The 21,645-nt window shown below is 39.0% G+C and overlaps 1 protein-coding gene across 2 annotated transcripts in view; it reads left to right on the forward strand.

Moving 5' to 3' along the window:
- Nucleotides 1-21,645, forward strand: part of ska2 (spindle and kinetochore associated complex subunit 2) — a 67,332-nt gene that overhangs the window by 17,634 nt on the left and 28,053 nt on the right. Inside the window, exons 2-4 of one of the 2 annotated variants that reach the window (XM_080040448.1) lie at nucleotides 4,276-4,368; nucleotides 17,298-17,477; nucleotides 21,553-21,627. In XM_080040448.1, the coding sequence (XP_079896574.1) occupies nucleotides 4,276-4,368; nucleotides 17,298-17,477; nucleotides 21,553-21,627 (348 nt within the window). The remainder of the gene's footprint in view (nucleotides 1-4,275; nucleotides 4,369-17,297; nucleotides 17,478-21,552; nucleotides 21,628-21,645) is intronic. The other variant, XM_080040449.1, reaches the window with a different exon arrangement.

Here is a 21,645-nt window from a genome sequence, read left to right on the forward strand (position 1 = left end):
CCATTTGATGTTCAAATGACTTATGGACAAATAGATTGCTCAAAGTACATTATTCCATATTGCCATTTTATGTAGCCCTCAATGATTTTGAATGTATGTTTCCGCCATGAGATTTAAGCATGTCTGCCTGACCGTTTGCACTAAAATAAAGAAGTTGAACTGCATTATTTTCTGATAACTTGTCATTTTTAAATATTCTGTTTTTTTAAATTTAAACTAGAACATTCAGAAGTTTTAATGACACTGCAGTGTTAGTGTCATTATTTTACTCTACTTTTACTGTTTTTTTCACTGCACGAGAGTAACTTTTCAACAAAGTAGTGTGTAACATCAACACTAGCCAGAGCTACTTTTTCACTGCAATAGAGTAACTTTTCAACAAAGTAGTGTGTAACATCAACACTAGCCAGAGCTACTTTTTCACTGCAATAGAGTAACTTTTCAACAAAGTAGTGTGTAACATCAACACTAGCCAGAGCTACTTTTTCACTGCAATAGAGTAACTTATCAACACAGTAGTGTGTAACATCAACACTAGCCAGAGATGTTTTACTGCCCAGTGTTATCTTCAAATAACTCAATGCAGTGTCAATCAGCTTTCAAATGAACACCATCAGAGTTGATTTGTTATCACAGAAGAGTTATTTATTAACACTGCTGGGAATAATATTAACACTCTAGAGAGTTGTTTAACCTTTAGTGTTACATTTAAATAACACTATACAGTGTATACGAGTGTTAATTTTTAACTCTATTTTGAGTTAATTTAACTCTAAAATTCTAACACTTTGAAAAGAGTTAATTTAACTCCAATTCTGAGTGGGACCAAATACACTCGGAAATAGTGTTAAATTTAACTCTTTTAGTGTTATTTTAACACTTCAAAATTTACTGTGTGGATAGGATATAATCTATTTAATGTGATGCTCATGACTGCTAACAACTCATTTTAAGGCATATAAAACATGTCAGTATCAAGATAGGACTTGAGATCAATTTCTGGCAGCAAGAAAACGACTGAAATACCTTATATTTGACCATTTAAGGGTGTTTCAGCTGGTAATAGACACTGGATGGGATAAAATATATTAATTGTTATACTCATGAATGTTTACAACTCATTTTAAGGTATATAAAACAGAAATAATTTCAATAGGATAATTGATTCATGGAGCACATAAACAAATCAAAAACCAATAGCCTATATGCCTGCCTTAATCACGTTATTTTATGTCACCTTGATGCACAGAGAGCCACCAAAAACGGGGTCGATCCCCGTACAACGTTGATGTCTGGTCGCCTTAAAAGACATGTATGTGTTAATACAGCGGACAATAATCCTGTAGTGCTATTGAGTAGTATGACTGATCAGAAGTTGCTGCCGCACACACGTTTCGAGGCGATATAGCCCAGTTTAAACAGGCTGTGTGCGCTCCCGCGGCTGAAATCACTTTATGGCAGCCGATCACTTTTTGGCACCACACCGGATCGCAGGCGTTCAAATGTGGGTAGATCGCCATTGTCATTAGTAGGCTGTAGTTCGAATATTGTTCCACTGTTTTAGTGTAACAACAGTCTTCCAGCTGTATAGTAGCCTATTTGCAAACCTTTTTCACTGTCAAAATTAGGATTATCCTAAATCCACTGAAAGGGTGGTTTCAAGGTGGATATAAAGACATGTAGGAGGACACATGGGACACATGTCATCATTTTATTATTCAGTGCGTGCAAAGTGAAATAACAGAGACCATGCCAAGACAATATCCAATCTTTTTTCTTCTTTTTTTTTGCAACTTTTTGGGGGGACATTTTTTTTCTCGATTAGACAGTTTTGGAGAGTTGAAATGGGGCAGAGAGGGAAAAGACATGCCGACGCGACCAAGGGCCAGATTCTAACCCGGGAAGAGGACTGAGCCTTAATTGAATAACTCAATACTAATAATAATCAAGTGTTTCCAAATCAAATGTAAGACTTTTTATGACCTTTTTAATACCACTTAGAATTAAATTAAAGGGCAATTTCAGATTTTGAGTGGCATTTTGCACAAAACCCACAGCAAGCATGCAAACATAATTCTTGCCTGCATTGTGCTTAATTTTGGATTGCTATAGTGAACCATTACATTTTTTTGTGGGGCGGCAGTGGCGAAGTGGGTAGGGAGTTCGCCTCTGGTGTGCAGGGTCGGAGGTTCGATCCCCCGTCTCCCCGCCACATGTCGAAGTGTCCCTGGGCAAGACACTGAACCCCGAATTGCTCCCGATAGTTAGCTTAGTTAGCTTAGCACCCTAGTGCTAAGCCTACCCTGCGTGGTAGCTGCTGCTATCGGTGTATGAATGTGTGTGTGACTGGGTGAATGTGTACAAAAACAATGTAAAGCGCTTTGAGTCTGTGATAAACGGAGATATAGCGCTATACAAGTCCATTTACCATTTACTTTTCTTTTGATCAATAAAAACATTAGTATGCTGACAAAACATTTAATATACGTATATTAAATGTATGATGCTGCCCTAATCAAAGACTGCAGATCTAGATTATGTAATCATGATCTTGTGGTATCTGGATCAGAATGACCCTATCTGAAAAACCTTTTGAAAAACCTAGGATAGCAAAAAAAAAAAAAAAAAAAAAAAAAGATTACACAATCCGGAACATTCTGATCCTGAATAAATGTTTAGAAAAACTGGAGTAGCCAAGGGCAAACTACTTCTGTCCTCTGCACTGCCATGTTGTACTGCTGGTGAGCCTGACAGAAAAGTAGTGCAAGGGGGCACCCTTAGCTCAGTTGATAGGGCGTCCCCCCCCATGGGCCTCGGCCAGCAGCGGACCTGGGTTCGATCCCAGCCCGCGGTCGTTCTCTGCATGTCACTCCCCTCTCTGCCCCATTTCAACTCTGTCTCTACACTATCAATAAAGAATAAAAATGCCCCCCCCCCCCAAAAAAAAGGCAGTGCAATGTTAAAGAGCACCAGAAGTCATTAGAAGCAGAGGAATCGTTTCCAAATTCTGAATCTTCAGCTGTTGGCAGGTGCTCTGACTTCATTGCACTACTGTATCAGACAGCTAGCAGTGCAATAGTATTGTCAAAGCATCTGAAAACTGCAGAGCTGCAATTACTTGTTTTACACTTTTCAACTGTATCATGTGTACATCGTGATAGAAGGAGCGGGATGAATATTGTACAATTTGAGACGTCAATGAAAACACATACAGTGAGTCTATGTGTTGGCTCTCCTGCACCCCACACGGTAACATGATGGGGCTTGTTTAGAACTACTTCCACAGCTTTTCCTTAGAGAAAGTATAAGGTAGTAAACTTGAATGAAAAAGCTAATTTTACTTCATGAAATATCATTTGTAGAATATATATCCTAAAGTGAGTCTTTAGGATACAAACACTGGCCAATGTTGATTTTCGAAACAATGGCTGTTAGACCTATTAACCCTTGCCATAATCAAAACCCAGACCTGTTTTATCCACAGAATATGCTTACCATTGCACATTATTGTTGACTTTTTAATTATGATAAATATTTAATATTCTAATTTAACATGTAAACTGCATGAGTGACTGAGCATATAACTTGTATACTTAGTAACCAAATATTGAAAACTAAATACTAACAGTTGGCATTGAAATTTGTCAGATTTGTAATCTTGTTAACTGATTCTTTGATCAGATAGTTCCTGTCTTGACTGAGTAATCATTTTTAGTTTTAGACAGTACAGCTCCTTGTGTCATGCTTAACCATACTCAAGTGTCAAGTAATGACTTACATGCATTTAGACGTATTCCAAAGCGCTATACACTAGGGCAGTCGGTCGCGATTCACTTGTTCAAATTTCCGGGATTTGTTATGTAGAGAATCCGAATTTTTCCATGTATGGTAATGCTGCAACGTGCTCAGGCACGCTCCGGCCATGCCCCCACCTGCCTGCTCAAATCTGCCCGCGCGCTGCTGAAAGTGTTCCAGACGGTAACCAATCACAACAGAGTGGGGTTGGCAGGAAGGGGGCGGAGAAGGCCGAAGCCCAGTGTTGACAGAGAATGCTGAAAGCCCCAGATGAGAGGAAGAGCTTCCCGAAAATCTACATAGTTTTTTGTGCAGTGATTCGTGTCAGGTTGCTCTATAGGAGTCATTAATGAGAAATTAAGACCAGAAAAGTAGTATAACAGGAGATCTTTAAGCTCTTCAAAATAAAAAGGAATTGGTATCAGTAAAACTGAGATAACATTTCAGCACTCTGACCAGCAGCTGACCTTGTCTTTGCAGTTCCTGAAGTCAGAGACCGACCTGGAGTACATTGAGAAGAGGCTGAAGTTGGACTTCATCAACAACACAGCAGAGAATGGATGTCCTGCAGAGGTGGGAACTGATACTACTACTACTGTTGTTTCTGTTAACATTTTTCACACAAGACAGGAACAATGTGAGAAAAAAAAAGTGAAATAGCTATTGTAGTTCAGATGCCATATCTAAATGATTGGATCGACAATATGCCTTGGCCAGTTTTTCTCTGTTGCTTAAAAGTCATTGTCAGTGGCTGATAGCCTTCAGCACAGTGTAGTTTTCAATAATTATAATCTTTACTGAGAAAATAAACCTCTATATGGCTGCATCATTCCACACCAAATCAGGCGGTGAGACTTAATCGTAGGTTTAGTCATTCATTTGAACTAGGCCCGTCCGTTTTGGCTGCAGCAGAGTGCCTGTTAATTCCTGCTTGTTATGTTCCTATTTAAATCTAAACAGATTTTGATGTTAAGCTTTCCGTTAATTTGACCAATGAGTGAATTATTTTGTTCTTATTTTAACTCTTTATCAAAGGGATCTTTGTCTTTTTCTGCCCTTGCAGTTGAACCCCCAACCAAAACACTTCTATTTTGCCAACCCTTTATAGAAACATCTGTTTGTAAACAGTACTTTGTTCAACCCTAAAGCATGAAAGAATTCAGAAATATAGAGCGGTACTCTCAGACCTTTGACTGTACATCATCATGATATTGTGGTGATTCCAAACATTTAAATGGTTGTGTACGGATAATACAAAAGTCACTCCCTGGGGTTTGGTTTCTCTCCCTAACATGGACATTTGGATTCTTGTAAGTTTCTTTAATACCAATATTAACTATGACAAAGCAGAACAGATTGCATAAACAAAAACAAATTAATCAGGCGAAGAACAGGCCCTAACAAAGAAGAAAAAGGAGCTCAAAGTAGTGTACCACATAAATATCACATAAATGGGGGGTCATATTCTCATAATAGTAAGGATGAATATCCCTTCATATTATGTTTGTGTCTATTCATTACAAAAAAAAGGCCATACAACTCCCCTTGGTAATTATTAGTCTTTGCCGTTGGATATTCAAGAAGCAATGGCCATCATTCATTCTAACCACCAAAAGCAGGCTTTGTCTGACTCTGTTAATTACATCCAATCATTTAGGTGACAATATAGCCTTCCATTGAAAGTTCAATTTCTTGTTTGATACTTTTCATCACAAATATCAGAAATCCTATCAGTGATTCTTGAGAACCGGGACAAAAGGCCGTCTTCCATATGTAACTGCTGTTATCTTTAAAAATAAAAATATTTAACATAGTAGATGTTATTAGGGATTAAGAATAGAATGTCTGGAGCACAATTATCCCCTTAAATTGAATTGTATCATTATTATGTCAAATATATGACACTTGTTATCTTCTCACAACGTCCAAAACGGTGTGTCCACAGAGAGGGTTTCAGTCTTTCATATGCAATAAAACCTATTAAAAATGTACTTGATTGATTAAAAAGTGATTTTTTTCATCAAAGGCAACACTAAATAATCTCTCATATCAATAAAAACTGTTTTTCTTCAACACATTCATGTTTTATATGGTTTCAAAGTGGTGGGACACTTTTTGTCACCACCGTCAGATAATGTTAGGGTCGCCACCGACCCGTTTTGGATTTCAAATGCATAAAAGAACCACTTACATTTTGTTTATTAAAATAAATAAATAAAAAATGTTTCACTTAATTATAAAATGCTCTGGTGGAAATTATAACACTGGTGGTGTTAGGGTCGTTTTCGACCCGGTTATAGAATAAGATGTAAAAAACAATAACTAGAGCCAAAAATGAAATCATAAGTGCACTGTCAGCCAACACAATGACAGTCAGCTCCTCTCCCAATCATGTGAGCTCTGGGGGGGTTCTCATTTTGACTTTTTTTGCCCTCATACCTGCATAAAAGCGAAACAAACAGACGGGCATATCCAGACATGTGAGGTCAATTCAATATAGAGTTGGTGACTTGCACAGTGCACATCTCCTATTTTCAGCATTCAAAAATGAGGAGATATACAGTGAGCCAAGTTCTGGATCATGTTTTTGGTGAAAATGGCCACCTGATTCTAAAAATAAGAGGTGTCAGGTCTGCCGAAGCACTAAGGACGGAAAGATAAAAGTATTGTGCTTTACCTGCAAGAAATATTTCTGCAAAGAACACTGAAAGTGTTGCTCTTTGCCACACATCTGAACACACAACCAAACATATGCAAACAGAGACTTTTACTCTGTTTTCTTTTACTAGTTTTGGAACTAGTAATTGATTTCGATTGGTTTGATTTGTTGATTAGTTGTTGTTTATTTGACCTTACAAATCTATATTTTGTGTTGTGACTTGTTCTGGTTTTCATTGTGTGTTTGTATAATGCTGAAATAAAAGTTTTTTTGCTGTTTTCTGAAATAAATATATATGGGTCGTAATTGACCAGTAACACCGTAGATGTTAAAAAGGTCAATAATATTAATATGAAAAAATAAATAAAACAAATTTAGTTAAAAAATGTATTCTCATATCCCTCAGTAATAATCAGGTAACACAACAACCAAATATTTATTTATATGCAGGGGTTGACACTAAGGTTTCAAATGCACTTGCCCATAGGGCAAGTACAGGTAATGTTTTACTTGCCCGAATGTTGTGTTCACTTGCCCAAACAAAAACAAAAAAACTGTTAAACAATGATATGTACTGTATAGGCTAATTAAATTATAAATTTTAGCGAACCGTATCTCTTAAATGCAAACACTGCTTACTTGTCTCATCCTGACCACATAAAACGAACAACAATTCATATAAGCCTATAGATATCATGACATCACACAACACCAAGCGCTTGGTCCTGCTGCAGCATCGTGAAAGGACCTCTTTTTGCCATGCACCTGGCCCAGGGGCTCAGAAAACTCAGTCTAGCTCAGAGTCAAGCTGAATGTTAGCTTCCTCAGAAAAATTTAACTTATTTTACTTATTTAAAACAGTCACATTGTGCCAAAAAGTGATTGTGTGCCATAAAATGATTAAAGTCCACCATGTTAAAGCTATTGCCCAGTTACACTGTAAGTAGGGAGGGGGATCATTAATTTCTATTCATATTGATACCATTATAAAGACTCCACAATCCAAATCTTTATCGATACTTTTCTATTATTTTGTTTAAAGAGAACTGGTATTATTGCTTTAATTGCTTATAAGATGAGCAGAGTTAAGGATAGGACTTTAAGCAGGTCATAATTCCATATTTAGGCCTACTATTTAGTTTATATTGCTGGGAAAACAAGTGTTTTACCCAAACTGTAGGCTATTATTCAAGCTTCCCGCGAAAAACTCAAATTTCTTATTTTTTTGATGTTACATTTGAACACATCATGATGTCATTTTATTGACCTTTGCCTAATAATCATTTTACCGAGCCGACCTGAACACATCACATTTGAACCGTTAGGGATTTTTTTTAGCTAACTAGGTCTTATCCTGCAGATTTTAATATGGATTTAAAAACTATCAGATTTTTTAACTGCGGGACTTGCTACAGAGTCTCTCGTTTGTTGATCACCGCTGCATTGAATGAATGATGAGACGGTGCCGAGCCCGTCTGCAGCGGCTCAGCAGACAAGAGTTTTTTATTTTTTTGGGAGATGGAGCAGGTTGAAGGAGTTTCTTCAAGACAGTCGAAGGTAGAACACTTTTACAGTCCATGATGCGGTCGAGTGATGGAATAATACGCTGAAGTAGGCCTAATTAGATGAAGATGACCCGACTCGATATTTAAAATTACATAATGTGACGTAGCCTACTGGACTCCATAGCGGTATCAATAAGCTCAAACGTTATTGATTTCTGGGTTTTGAATATAGCGGAACCAAGTCCGTAGGATAGAGCCGGCTTTCGGAACGTAGACAGCGAAACTGCGCGCACACAGGCTGTGTGTGTAGTGTGTGTGTGTGTGAGAGAGAGAGAGATAGAGAGATCGAGTGCGAAAGAGCGACCGTGATGCTGCTGGCTGCTGCGCGCAGCTGCTCAATTGTGAATATAGCCGATCTATTTTGTGTGAGTTAGCGGGAAAAAAAAATGTTTTGCAGACTGTAAAACACGATTACATAGCCTAGACTACAGACAAACCCTTTAAAATCCACTTGCCCGTTCGGGCAACCAAAAAGCAATCTCAACTTGCCCAGACATTATTTTCAGTTGCCCCAGGCAAGCGGGCAACTGTTAGTGTCAACCACTGATATGATTCTCTTGAGGTTAATTTTACAATTTTTTTTATTGAAATTGAGGCGGATACTGACAAAAAAAAGGCCCAGCTGCCTACACCAAAACTATTAAAAACAATATTTTCATGGATAAGGAAGCCTAACAAGGTAACCAAGAGATGAGAAACAAACTGGATGATAGATAATTGTTTTTAGTGTTTTTTACAGCTGATTTCAGACACGGGTCGAAACCGACCCGCTAACACCATGGATGGTAGCAGAAAGTTAACACAGGAGGAAGGTTAAAATTTAAGAAAATCATCCAAAATAAGGGGCAGCTGTCACTATGAAGGACCTCTCTTCACATTCTACTTTCTACCATTTTAGAATATTTTACATTCCAAATCTTGAAAGTCCTGCGTCACAACCATGATATGTCAACACCGACTTACAATTTGTGAAGAAGTTATTTGAAATGTTTCGACCATTTTATTTTCCTGAAGTAGTTCATACTAGCACTTATCATCAACAGAAAAACCAAATGGCTACTAAAAAAACTCCATTTGTTCTGTTTAAGAAACGTTAAATATGCCAACACCGTCAGATGTCAAAAAAAATGATATTCATATACATTTTTGAAATATTTTTTGTGGCCTCTGTCAGTCTTGGTGAATATTTGATCACTAAACATCTCATGGGTCTAGCATAAATTAAGGGAAAATGTATTTGTGTTTTTGGTGTCTGACGGTGTTAACACAAAATAAGGAATGGCAAGCTAAAAAGCCCATTTTGATAAAAAGGACAATCTGGGAGGTTGTGTCAAAGCTTAGCTCAGTAGCTTAGTATATGTTGGATACATACATGTAATTTAACTTGCCTAAACATAGGGTTTGTATTTTTTCAACATTGCACTCTGTTTTGTCCCACTTCTCAAGAATCACTGCTATGTTTTCTTCATTGTCTGATGACCTTCAAAGACTTGTGTTGCAACTTATAATGTAATAAAGACTCATAATGTAATAACGGCTCATAATGTAATAATTTCAATGTAATAAAAGTTCATAATGTAATAATCGTCACATAATGTAATAAAATCACGGACGCGTAACGTAATAAGGGCTTTGCGCATAATGTAATACTGTAATAACTTATTACATTAAGAACCTTATTGATAACATTGCTCATAATGTTATAACAGCTCATAATGTAATAATAGCACATATAGTGACAAAAGTGTTGCATTATCATAATGTTTACTTCTGCCATCCCTGCAGGAGTGGAAGGAAATGCTTTCACCTGTGTCTGTCTCCAGCAAGATCACACATTTCTGCAAACATGCTGGAGCATTAGCCAACTTAGATGCCATATACTGAACCTCGCTCCCAATTAGTGGAAGGCCTCATAAAAAGGAAGAGAAGCCTTAATATTTTACGCATCATCCTCCATGGGTCAAATCCATGGTATAAAGGCAACAACTGTATACTGCCAACTAATGCACTTTTGGGCACAGGTTTGTTTTTGAGTTTGACTATGATTTGTACATAGGTTGCGCTACAGTAACCAACTCAAAAGCTGTCAGGAGAAGAGGTTGGATTAGGGAAGAAGGAGGGGGACTGTAGTTCATGTAGTTTAATGTTCTTTGCTACAATAACTAATAACTCGTGCAATGAAAACACATTTAAAATTGGACTTTTCAAAAAAGTAGGTGAACACTCTTTCCTTCCATACAACCTTATGAAGACCTTCCAATACAAATGTAGCAGTTTTTTTTGTTTGTCTTTAATGCCAATTTAATAAAGGCTTTTAACATTATTTTCCTACTACTTACGTGAAATACATGATACAAGCAGCATAAAATGTTAATTCAAACTTCTTTTATTTTGGAACTTTTGAACAATAACAAAAAAGTCATCAAAAACGTTGGAGATCTGAACATCAAATTAGTCTCACAATATCTACCAGCTATATACAGTATGTGAGTCTAGAACAGATATAGGGATGTCATAGAAAACATGAACCAGCTCAAAGGCTCTTTAAATGTAAACACAGCCTGTCAGGACACAAAAGTAAAAATATAAGTCCAAATAAATTTAACTAAACAATATGCCTATAAACATGATCATAAATTATAGTTGCCAACAAAAATAAAGTCAAGGGGGCTCCATTTGTCAGTGGTCAGTGACTGTGCCAGTGATCACTCAAATCACTTTATTTCTTCCAATGAATGTCTTTAATATGGAACCATCCAAAGAATATATGTCGATTCACGATCCATGCTGTAAACCACCTGGCATTTTGGCTGAAGAGCTGCCTGATGTTGGATGCAAGGCCACTATTACGTCCAGCTGCTTTATATTACCTACAAATACCAATGCTACAGTCTTAATCCGTCACAATATTTAAACATTCCACCAAAGAATCACGTATAAAAATTCTTGGTAGGAATGGCAGGGTTAGCTCTCTGAACAAGTTGGAAACTCTGTTGAAGGTGCCCAGCATTGTCATATCCATCAACAGGCAATACTGGATAATGGTTGACAGTACAATCAAAGGCAAATAAGGGCTAGCAATGAAGTCAGGGTCAGCAGGGAAGATATGTTTTGGCACTGTAGGACATGCAGAATCAGTCTCAGTATCAGGGTCAGTGTAACAGACAGTGTGGAGGTCACCATGTAGGACATCACTGAAATCTCCAGGAGGGTAATTGGTGGGGTCAGAGTGATGGTCAGAGTCAGGGTTTGAATGGTGGTCAGAGTCAGGGACAGCATCAGAGCCAGTATTATAAAGAAGCACCCTCTGCTTCTCTGCTCTCTGAATTCTTCGAATGAATGGTCTGACTGGTCCATCAAGACTAACATAATGGTCCCCACAACCTTCAGCAAAATGGCCTAGAATCAGCAATGGCAGACTTTCATCGTAGTGACCATGTGGGGATACTATTGCTGTTGCATCAACTCCAAGCATTGACACAATCATAAACTGTACATTGAATATGGTGGATGTTCTTTGTAGAGTCAAATGATCACCATATGTACCACTGTGCTGCATGCTTTGCACATAGTCATCCCATTGCCCTTCCACAAAATTAGAAAGATGTATTCCATTCATGGCATGTGGGTGAAGCATTAGGTCTGATACAATTTCTTGCCTTAAAGATGTTGCAGACCGAAAAATTCCAAGTGAGGCAAGTTGGTCAACCATGGCAGCAAACTGGCAGCTGCCATCTGAATTAGGGTCCAAACAAGTCCTGAAACCTAGTGATCCAAAGGATTCTAACCTCATTCCATGGGTGATGGGCTGTAACAACTGTATGCGTTTATGTTTTCTGGCCTTGTGCTCAGAACGCTGCTTCTCCCGCTCCCTTGTGACACTTGTCACATCACATACTGCAAACCATTTGATATGTTGATGGCCTGGGTTGCCTAGCATTCGGAACTTGACTTTGTATTTCGACAGATCTGCATTTCTTTTGACAACTATACCTGGTATCACAGCGTATCGTTTTGAAAATCTGGGACCTGTGCTGACCCTCACCAACACTTTGTCCTGTAAGTTGTAAACTGATGGTGGTGGATTTCCCCTTGATTTAATCGTACGTTTCATGCAACGCTCCGTAGCCTTTAATGCCCTCCTTCGTATCTTCCTGCGGTTTTGCTCAAACTTACTCATGTTCTGTTCTAAGTCTTCAGGAACTGCATCAGAAACTGAGCCGGGGCTAGCATCACCTGTATTGCTGGATAAGTGAAGAGTCCTGATGTTATTCTTCCGCCCATAATACACTTCAAATGGAGACATCCAGTTGAGAACCTATTTTTTGTCCAGATTCATAACTCTTGCATAATTTGGCATATGTGCTGCCCAGTTAACACCTCCTCGTTTGAAATTCACAAAGTCATACATGATTTTTCGACGTAGCACCTGGTGTGTTCTCTCAACTTTACCTTGGCTCTGGGGGTGGTATGGAGAGCTCTGAATGACTTTGACCTGATATGATACCATCAGCTTCTGGACTGCACCTTTGAATTCTTTGCCCTGATCATGCTGCAAAATGTTGGGTGGGCCATGTTCAGTGTAGATTTCAATGAGATGTTTAGCAATCTCTTTGCTCTCTTTGCTCTTCAGAGGGCGTAGCCATATGTATCTGCTACACACATCAAGGATGGTTAGAATGTACCTATATCTAACGTTTCTATGCTTGACAGCCCATCTCCCCATGTCGAGAAGGCCGATTTGATGACGCTCTTGAACAGTTTTAGCCCTGATCGGCTTGGGAATGGCCTTGTTTTGAAAAGTAGCTCTGCGAAGTTGATAGCGCCTGGACCTGTCCAATACCTTTTGCACATTTTGTGTACTGATGCCGGAATACGTATCCTTTAGGTATACGTTAAGTTTTCTGGCACCACAACCCTTGGTCTCTTCAAGCCCTGTCTTCACAATGCCTTTGAAGCTTGTCTTTTTTGCCACCAATTTCCCATCGTATATCAACGTCTTGCCGTCTTCCAATAGCCCAAACAAGTGCTTATTCCTCCAGAGACGAACAAGGGCAGCGCGTTGGACCCAAGGACGGATTAACATGACCACGGGCCCTGGACACAAACCAGTCATGGACCCCTACCAACACACGCACTAGCACACCGTGCAATCCACAATTACACACATTATAATACAGTGCACGGCCTAGAGAGAGATAGAGCGAAATACAATTCTATAAAGTCTCTCTGGTGCTGCGCAAGAGAAAGAGACTCTTTGCGCCGGAGCCTACTAGACAGTTAGATTGGGGCAGAGACACCGACGATGCGAGCGCGCGCTAAGCTAAGTTATTGAGCGAGCCTACACTCAATGTCTGAGCGAAGCAGCGCGTCACCCGGTGAAACGCTGTGTTGGTGTCGTTCACAGTGAGACCGACACACTGTGGCCTTTTTTTCTCTAGACACATCGTTCTCTCTCCAAGCGCACACACGCTTGTCCCGGCCGAATATATAAGACCCCGAATATAAAACAACCCGACTTTTTACGACCCATTCTCAGGGGGGAAACCCCCGTCAAATTTTTTTAATTAAAAAAAAATAATCAAGGGCCCCCCTATTGGCCAGGGCCCTGGACATGTAACCACTTTGCCCATGCGGTAATCCGTCATTGGTTGGACCCTTGTCCTTTCTTTAACAGGAATGCCAAATTCTCCTCTCATAGGCCTTTCACACCAAAATGAACCAAGAGTCAGTTCCAGGCTGGTGTTGGGGTCAGTTCAAAACTGGTTACAGCCTTATCCCAGTTATGAACCGGTTGGTTTCACATCGACCGGAGACAGCCATGGAGCCGGCAAGAGAGCAACGTGATGACGTCACTGTAAACGCGTGTGTACGTCACCCGACGCCGCTGCTCTTGTGGCTAACGCTAAAGCTACCGCTAGCTTTAAGCACAACAACAGCGGCGAATACGTCTTATTTTTACACTTGTTGGCTCTCGCTTTGCTTTCTTAAGCAAACAGGACCCATACAGCGTATTCTCGCCGGTCAATTTGATCGCTACGTTCGGTAATTATGTTATGTTTACGTCTCGTAGTAGCGGTGTTTTTAAATATGGCGGGCATGAGGTTTGAGTTGCTCTGGTTGGTCAGGATAATCCCTCCCCCAACCGTTTGCGCAAGCAGTTCTTATCAAACCCTGCTCAATCCTGGGGTATGAGTTCCCCCGGTTTTTACGGCCCGGAGCAGGCTCTCTGGCGGTGTGAAACCAAAACACTGGCTCTAACTCCGAACAAGCCCAGAACTAGCGCCGATTTTGCGGCGGTGTGAAAGGCCTATCAGTGCTTTAACAATGACATCATATGTCTCATCATCCATTTCTCGACTTCCATGGCCTTGATTGTCACTAACCAAAAGGGCCAGTGTGAATAGGACCAAGATTGTCATGCCCAGTTTCATTGTTCCTTTTCTGTGAATAAAACAAAATTCAGTGAATCAGTAGACATTGAGGTGGGGTATGCAGAAACTCTTTATATTCAGCATCACTAGATTAATGTAAATATTTATTTTTAACAAATCATTTACAGTCATATGAAAAAGTTTGGGAACCCCTCTCAGCCGGCATTATAATTGACTCTGCTTTCACCAAAAAAAATATAAAAGTGGTATGTCTTTAATTTACCAGGAACAGTTAAGTACTGGGATGTTTTCCAAACAAAGATTTTTTGAAAAGCAGTATTTGGTTGTATGAAATAAAATAAAATTTGAAAAACTGGCTGTGCAAAAATATGGGTACCCTTGTGGTTTTGTTGATTTTAATGCCTGTAACAGCATGTAAAACTGATGACTTTAAACACAAAGTTGGTTGGATTATGTTGTTAAGCCTTGAACCTCATATAATTGTCTGTTTAATCATGAGAAAATGTATTTTAGGTGCCTAAATGCAAGTTGCACTTCTCTTTGACTCTCTGCTGAAGTGAGACAGAATGGGATCATCAAAACAGCTCCCAAAAGATCTGAAAAACAAAGATTGTTCATTGTCATGGTTTAGGGGAAGGCTACAAGAAGCTTTCCCAAAGGTTTCAATTGTCAATTTCGACTGTAGGGAACGTTGTCAGGAAATGGAAGGACACAGGCATAGTGGCAGTTAAACCCAGGCATGGCAGACCAAGAAAAAAACAGGAGCGGCATAGGTGGAGGATTGTGAGAATGGTTGCACACAACCCACAGATCACCTCCAAAGACCTGCAAGAACATCTGGCTGCAGATTGTGCATCTGTACATCGTTCAACAATTCAGCGCAATTTGCACCAAAACACCTGCTTTTTATAAAGATCAAATAACTTGATTTTTGTCTCATCAGTCCAAAGCATTTTCTTCCAATATGAAGCTGGCTTGTCTAAATGAGCTTTTGCATACTCCATGCAACTGTATCTGTGGCGTGGGCGCAGAAAGGGCTTCCTTCTCATCACCCGGCCATACAGATGTTTTGGTGCAAATTGCACTGAATTGTAGAACCATGTACAGATACACAATCTGCAGCCAGATGTTCTTGCAGGTCTTTGGAGGTGATCTTTGGGTTGTGTGCAACCATTCTCACAATCCGCCGCATATGCCGCTCTTGTACTTTTCTTGGTCTGCTAGACCTGGGTTTAACTGCAACTGTGCCTGTGTCCTTCCATTCCCTGACAACGTTCCTTACAGTAGAAATTGACAATTGAAACCTTTGGGAAAGCTTCTTGTAGCCTTCCCCTAAACCATGACAATGAACAATCTTTGTTTTTAAGATCTTTTGGGAGCTGTTTTGATGATCCCATTCTGTCTCACTTCAGCAGAGAGTCAAAGAGAAGTGCAACTTGCACCTAAAATACATTTTCTCATGATTAAACAGACCTTTTATATGAGGTTCAAGGCTTAACAACATAATCCAACCAACTTTGTGTTTAAAGTCATCAGTTTTACATGCTGTTACAGGCATTAAAATCAACAAAACCACAAGGGTACCCATATTTTTGCACAGCCAGTTTTTCACATTTTATTTTATTTCATACAACCTAATACTGTTTTTCAAAAAATCTTTGTTTGGAAAACATCCCAGTACTTAGTTGTTCCTGGTAAATTAAAGACATACCACTTTTATATTTTTTTTGTGAAAGCAGAGTCAATTATAATGCCGGCTGAGAGGGGTTCCCAAACTTTTTCATATGATTGTATGTACATACATTTTAGGATGTTGTGTACCCCTACAAATAATTTGATAACAAAACGTCTTCTCAACCGCCAGTCCACATCATACTTTTATGGTCCTAGTGGGACTTGAATCGGCAACCTTTAAGTCCCCTAGCCAAGTCCCTACGGACTGAGCTATTGCCGCCCCAGCTAAAACATACAACACTATTATAACAAACATCTTAATACACAATAAATAGCTGCTAGCTAAAACACAAGAAATAGCTGCTAGCTAGAACACAAGAAATAGCTGCTAGCAGTGCTAGCTAAAACACAAGAAATAGCTGCTAGCTAAAACACAAGAAATAGCTGCTAGCTAAAACACCAGAAATAGCTGCTAGCTAAAACACAAGAAATAGCTGCTAGCTGAAACACAAAAAATAGCTGCTAGCTTAAACATACACATTATCCTACAAACATCTTATTAATACACATAATTTAAACAGATAAGGTGTATGGCTTGGTTTAACAAATATATTGAACTTTAAAGGTCACAACTAGGGCTGCTTACCTGCAAAAGTCACAGTAGAAGTGAGCACGGCGTTCTCAGAATCCCAACTAGTGGCTCAACTGTTATTTCACATCAATAAAATGTGAGAGTGCAATTACTATTAAATAATACTTGGTTTCACACATTTAGTTTACTAATGCACTGAAGCCCATGCCTTTTGCTTTTAGTTGCAGCTTTGTTTGAGAGGTTAAATTATTATTATTATCACTATATGTGCTATTATTACATTATGAGCTGTTATAACATTATGAGCGGTATCAATAAGGTTCTTAATGTAATAAGTTATTACAGTATTACATTATGCGCAAAGCCCTTATTACGTTACGCGTCCGTGATTTTATTACATTATGAGACGATTATTACATTATGAACTTTTATTACATTGAAATTATTACATTATGAGCCGTTATTACATTATGAGTCTTTATTACATTATAAGTTGCAACAACTTGTTTTTTTCGCCCCACAGTATTTGACAATACACTATGTGTGAAAGGTGACACAATCAAGGTTAGTTGCTTGAACATTGAGGCTTTCCTGGCTAATTCTAGACACTGTGCCAGCAGGAAAACCCAGCTCTGATGCTGGAGAAGCTGAGGAGCATCAAGGCCAAACACACAGAGCTGTGCTCTCAGGTGAAGGAGATTGCAGTGGCACAGAGAGAGTGTATGGACTCCATCAGAAACAACCTCAGCAGTGTCATAGAGCTGATCCAACACTTCCACCAGACTACTGATGTGGAGGTACCCACATAGTTAATTTACTGTTAAACACCACCCAATGTACTTCAACTGTATAAAGAGAGTAAAGTGTCGTGGGAAGTCTTTCTTTTTCTAAAGCTTTTTTCAATGTCATACACTTGTCTTCACCTATGATTATGACGCCAGGGTTGACTTTTGGTTTATTTAGCCTTGATCGGGGCTCGGCTGGACTCCTCTGCCAAGCTTCTGTCACCACGCTAAACCCTGGAACATGGCATTCTATGTGAAAAAACCCTGTTTAGTGCTCAGTGATACAGCAGCAGTGTTACTGCTAATGCAAACTGAACATTTCCTACAGCTGCTGCTTCACATTACAAGACTCTAACTGGCAAACTAGAGATGCCTTTTATTATTTTGAAGCAGAAAATATGTGGCACAAAAAAAATTGAAAAAGGCAAAGGTACAAGTCTGTGCACACGTTTTTGTGGAAGCGAAGGAACTACTCATTCCACAATCCATAGCGATTCCCGAGCTTTTCCCAAAAGAAAATTGTTTAGCACGGTTATTCAAATTACACAGACCATCTTTCCACATTCATCATTTATGAACTGCTGTTTCTCTGTAATATATGGAATGAATTCAGTCTCAATATTAATGAATGCACAGAGAAGGATTCACACTTGTATTTTGTGATTTATATATAAATGACTCTCTTCTCACAAATACATTTCAATGCACACACAAATGAAAACCGTCATATATAAATGTAAAATAAATCCATCTATAAGAAAAACGTTTCACAAACACATTTCCGATCCACACACAAATGTGTCTTGTTTTAAATAAATGTTATATAAATCCATAAATATATTAATTTAAAAAAGATTTGCAATTTTCATCAAAAATGTGTTTGGATGTTATTACATTTATATACAAACTGTTACATTTGAATTTACAAAATGCTTTTAATTTGTGAACTTCCTTGCATTCATGTGTGAATTGGTCTGTATTTGTGTGTGGACTTTTGAGACTGCCCTGAGGTCGCTGGTTTCACAAATGTGTTTTTTTCAACCAGGAACTACCTATAGCCAATCGGATGTCTTCCTCGTTTTCAGCCAATCACATGAGCGCAGTCTCACAGGGGTCCGTTTACGCCCAGAGACAGAGGACGGTACGGTACGGCACGACTGAATGAGCTCAACCTCAATGCATTATTTTTAAAACTGCCGTGGAGTTGTTTTGCTGCAGTGGACCACGTTTTTGGTGAGATGAGAGGTTCAGGCTCAATGTTGCATTAGCCCTCAACACTGGCATTCACTCTGGCACAGGCTGACTGTAATGCTGTAATACAGAGATATTCTGTTAGGGTATAATACAATTCTTAATTCAGTGGTTATATTTTGTGTGATTGTCATCAAGGTAGCTAGCATGACATGCTAAAAATAAACATTTGGTAGTAGGCTACTATGATAACAACGTTAGCTACGTTAGCTTCAAACACTGGGCCTAGGGCTAAATGTTAGCAACACACACAAGTGAAATACACTGTAGTAGCATAACTAAAGCTAATGAGACAGTAAAATGTAATGTACAGCTAAGCTGATAAGTGACTTACATGATCGGCAATCAGCACGGGGTCGGTGAAGTCTGAAGGAAAGAAAGGCAGCTCCAGCAGGCATCAGCTAGACATAGCCGCTCTGCAAAGCCAGCAGCCTTCTAGCCAAAGTTACTAAACTCTTCTTTGGAGAAATGGACGCTGCAAATGCTGGAATTTTTGGTGACTCGTTTATGATTCACCAAAAACGTGGTCCACTGCAGCAAAACAACTCCATGGCAGTTTTAAAAATAATGCATTGAGGTTGAGCTCATTCAGTCGTGCCGTACCGTACCGTCCTCTGTCTCTGGGCGTAAACGGACCCTTGTGAGACTGCGCTCATGTGATTGGCTGAAAACGAGGAAGACATCCGATTGGCTATAGGTAGTTCCTGGTTGAAAAAAACACATTTGTGAAACCAGCGACCTCAGGGCAGTCTCAAAAGTCCACACACAAATACAGACCAATTCACACATGAATGCAAGGAAGTTCACAAATTAAAAGCATTTTGTAAATTCAAATGTAACAGTTTGTATATAAATGTAATAACATCCAAACACATTTTTGATGAAAATTGCAAATCTTTTTTAAATTAATATATTTATGGATTTATATAACATTTATTTAAAACAAGACACATTTGTGTGTGGATCGGAAATGTGTTTGTGAAACGTTTTTCTTATAGATGGATTTATTTTACATTTATATATGACGGTTTTCATTTGTGTGTGCATTGAAATGTATTTGTGAGAAGAGAGTCATTTATATATAAATCACAAAATACAAGTGTGAATCCTTCTCTGTGCATTCATTAATATTGAGACTGAATTCATTCCATAGTAATAACAAGATAATGACTGTTAACCATACCTTTAACAGCCCACAGCCGAGCTTCTTTATCCTTCTACTCTGTTTTTATGGCAGCCACCCAAAAGCTGAATTCCACGCGAATAGTAAACATTTCCGTGGTAACCGCGGGCTCCACAAATCAGAGACATCGCTGTGACGCTCTAGGATCATGGGTAGCGCGAACAAACCATGTTTTTCTTAAAACAAGGTTGATATCATGCAAACTTGTGTCATCTACAGCAGTGGCTCCCAACCTTTTTTGTCTTGTGTACCCTTTTAGCTGGTCGCCAAGTACCCCGTCGCTCATGTGTGATTATTTGCCATAATTTGTGCAAAACCCTTTGTATCTAATCCAACTGCTCATTAAATGAAAACCATTTATATAACTCCCCCTTAATAGAAATGCATTTACACTTGATATTTACAATTATTGTGAGTGAAAAATAATAATATTCATACGCACCAACAGCTGTTACCAGGCTGCTCTCCACATTAAGCCTGTTCCTCTGCTTGGTTTACAAGCTGACCTCTCCTATAACGTTTGATTGGTGAAATCAGAGGTTATAGGAGAGCGGAGACAATGGACCAATCAAAGGAGAGAAAGGGAAAGGACCAATCAGAACAGAGGAGAGGATATGGACCACTCATAGGAGAGGAAAGGTAACAGACCAATCGGAGGACAAGAGAGGGGAACAGACCAATCAGAAGAAAGGAGAAGGAATGGACCACTCAGAGGATATAAGAGGGAAATGGACAAATCAGGGAATAGAGGGGAGGACATCACGTCATATCAACAACATATCACGAACAAAGAATCATCAACATAAACCAACCTGATCTGAACAGAACAGCACAAACAACAGCAGAAAGCTACACCTACACTAAAATAGATGGAACAGAACACTAAGACATTCAGTCCAGGGCAAGGCATTGTGGAAATGGGCGGTCGCTACAATATTTATGAAAACTTTTTTGAATTAAACATAACAAGTGAAACAGTTTTGCCAACTAATTCTCTGTCATACAGATAGCCTCTGAGACATGCTACTTCACACATGCTTTTAAGCACTGGAAATAACTCGATTAATTAAAGGCCTACTTCACCGGTTTGAATATGAAGGTGTATTGAATTCTGAGATCCTATGTAGTATAAATGTGCGAAAAAAAATTAAATCGGTTCATCCTAGCCTGAGAAAAGGCAGAAAGAGTGTTTTTTTAACCCTATATTTCTCTTTCTCGTGACATCACAGAAAGAGAAATATAGGGTTAAAAAAAAAACTTACTTTGTAAATATTACTGTGATGTCTTTTACTGTGACATCACAGTAATATTTACAAAGTACGTTTTTTTTAACCCTATATTTCTCTTTCTGTGATGTCACGAGAAAGAGAAATATAGGGTTAAAAAAAACACTCTTTCTGCCTTTTCTCAGGCTAGGATGAACCGATTTCAATTTTTTTCGCACATTTATACTACATAGGATCTCAGAATTCAATACACCTTCATATTCAAACCGGTGAAGTAGGCCTTTAACCTTCTTTAGTCCACCAACTTCTAAGTTTTCATTTTTACCGTGCAGCTGGATGAAGCCAGCAATAATACCTATCGAATGACATTATAGACAACAATATTGCTGCTCTTGTTACAAACTATTGTCTCTTCCTTCCACTGAAGGTTCTGCCACTAACAGAGTCAGTGCAGGAGTCAGCAAAGCTCGTGGGTACAGCTGTCAGTCAGACCAAAACAGAGGTAAGACCCATCAGCTGA

This window comes from Ammodytes marinus (assembly GCF_949987685.1).
Source record: "Ammodytes marinus genome assembly, chromosome: 14".
Classification (NCBI taxonomy): Eukaryota; Metazoa; Chordata; class Actinopteri; order Uranoscopiformes; family Ammodytidae; genus Ammodytes; species Ammodytes marinus.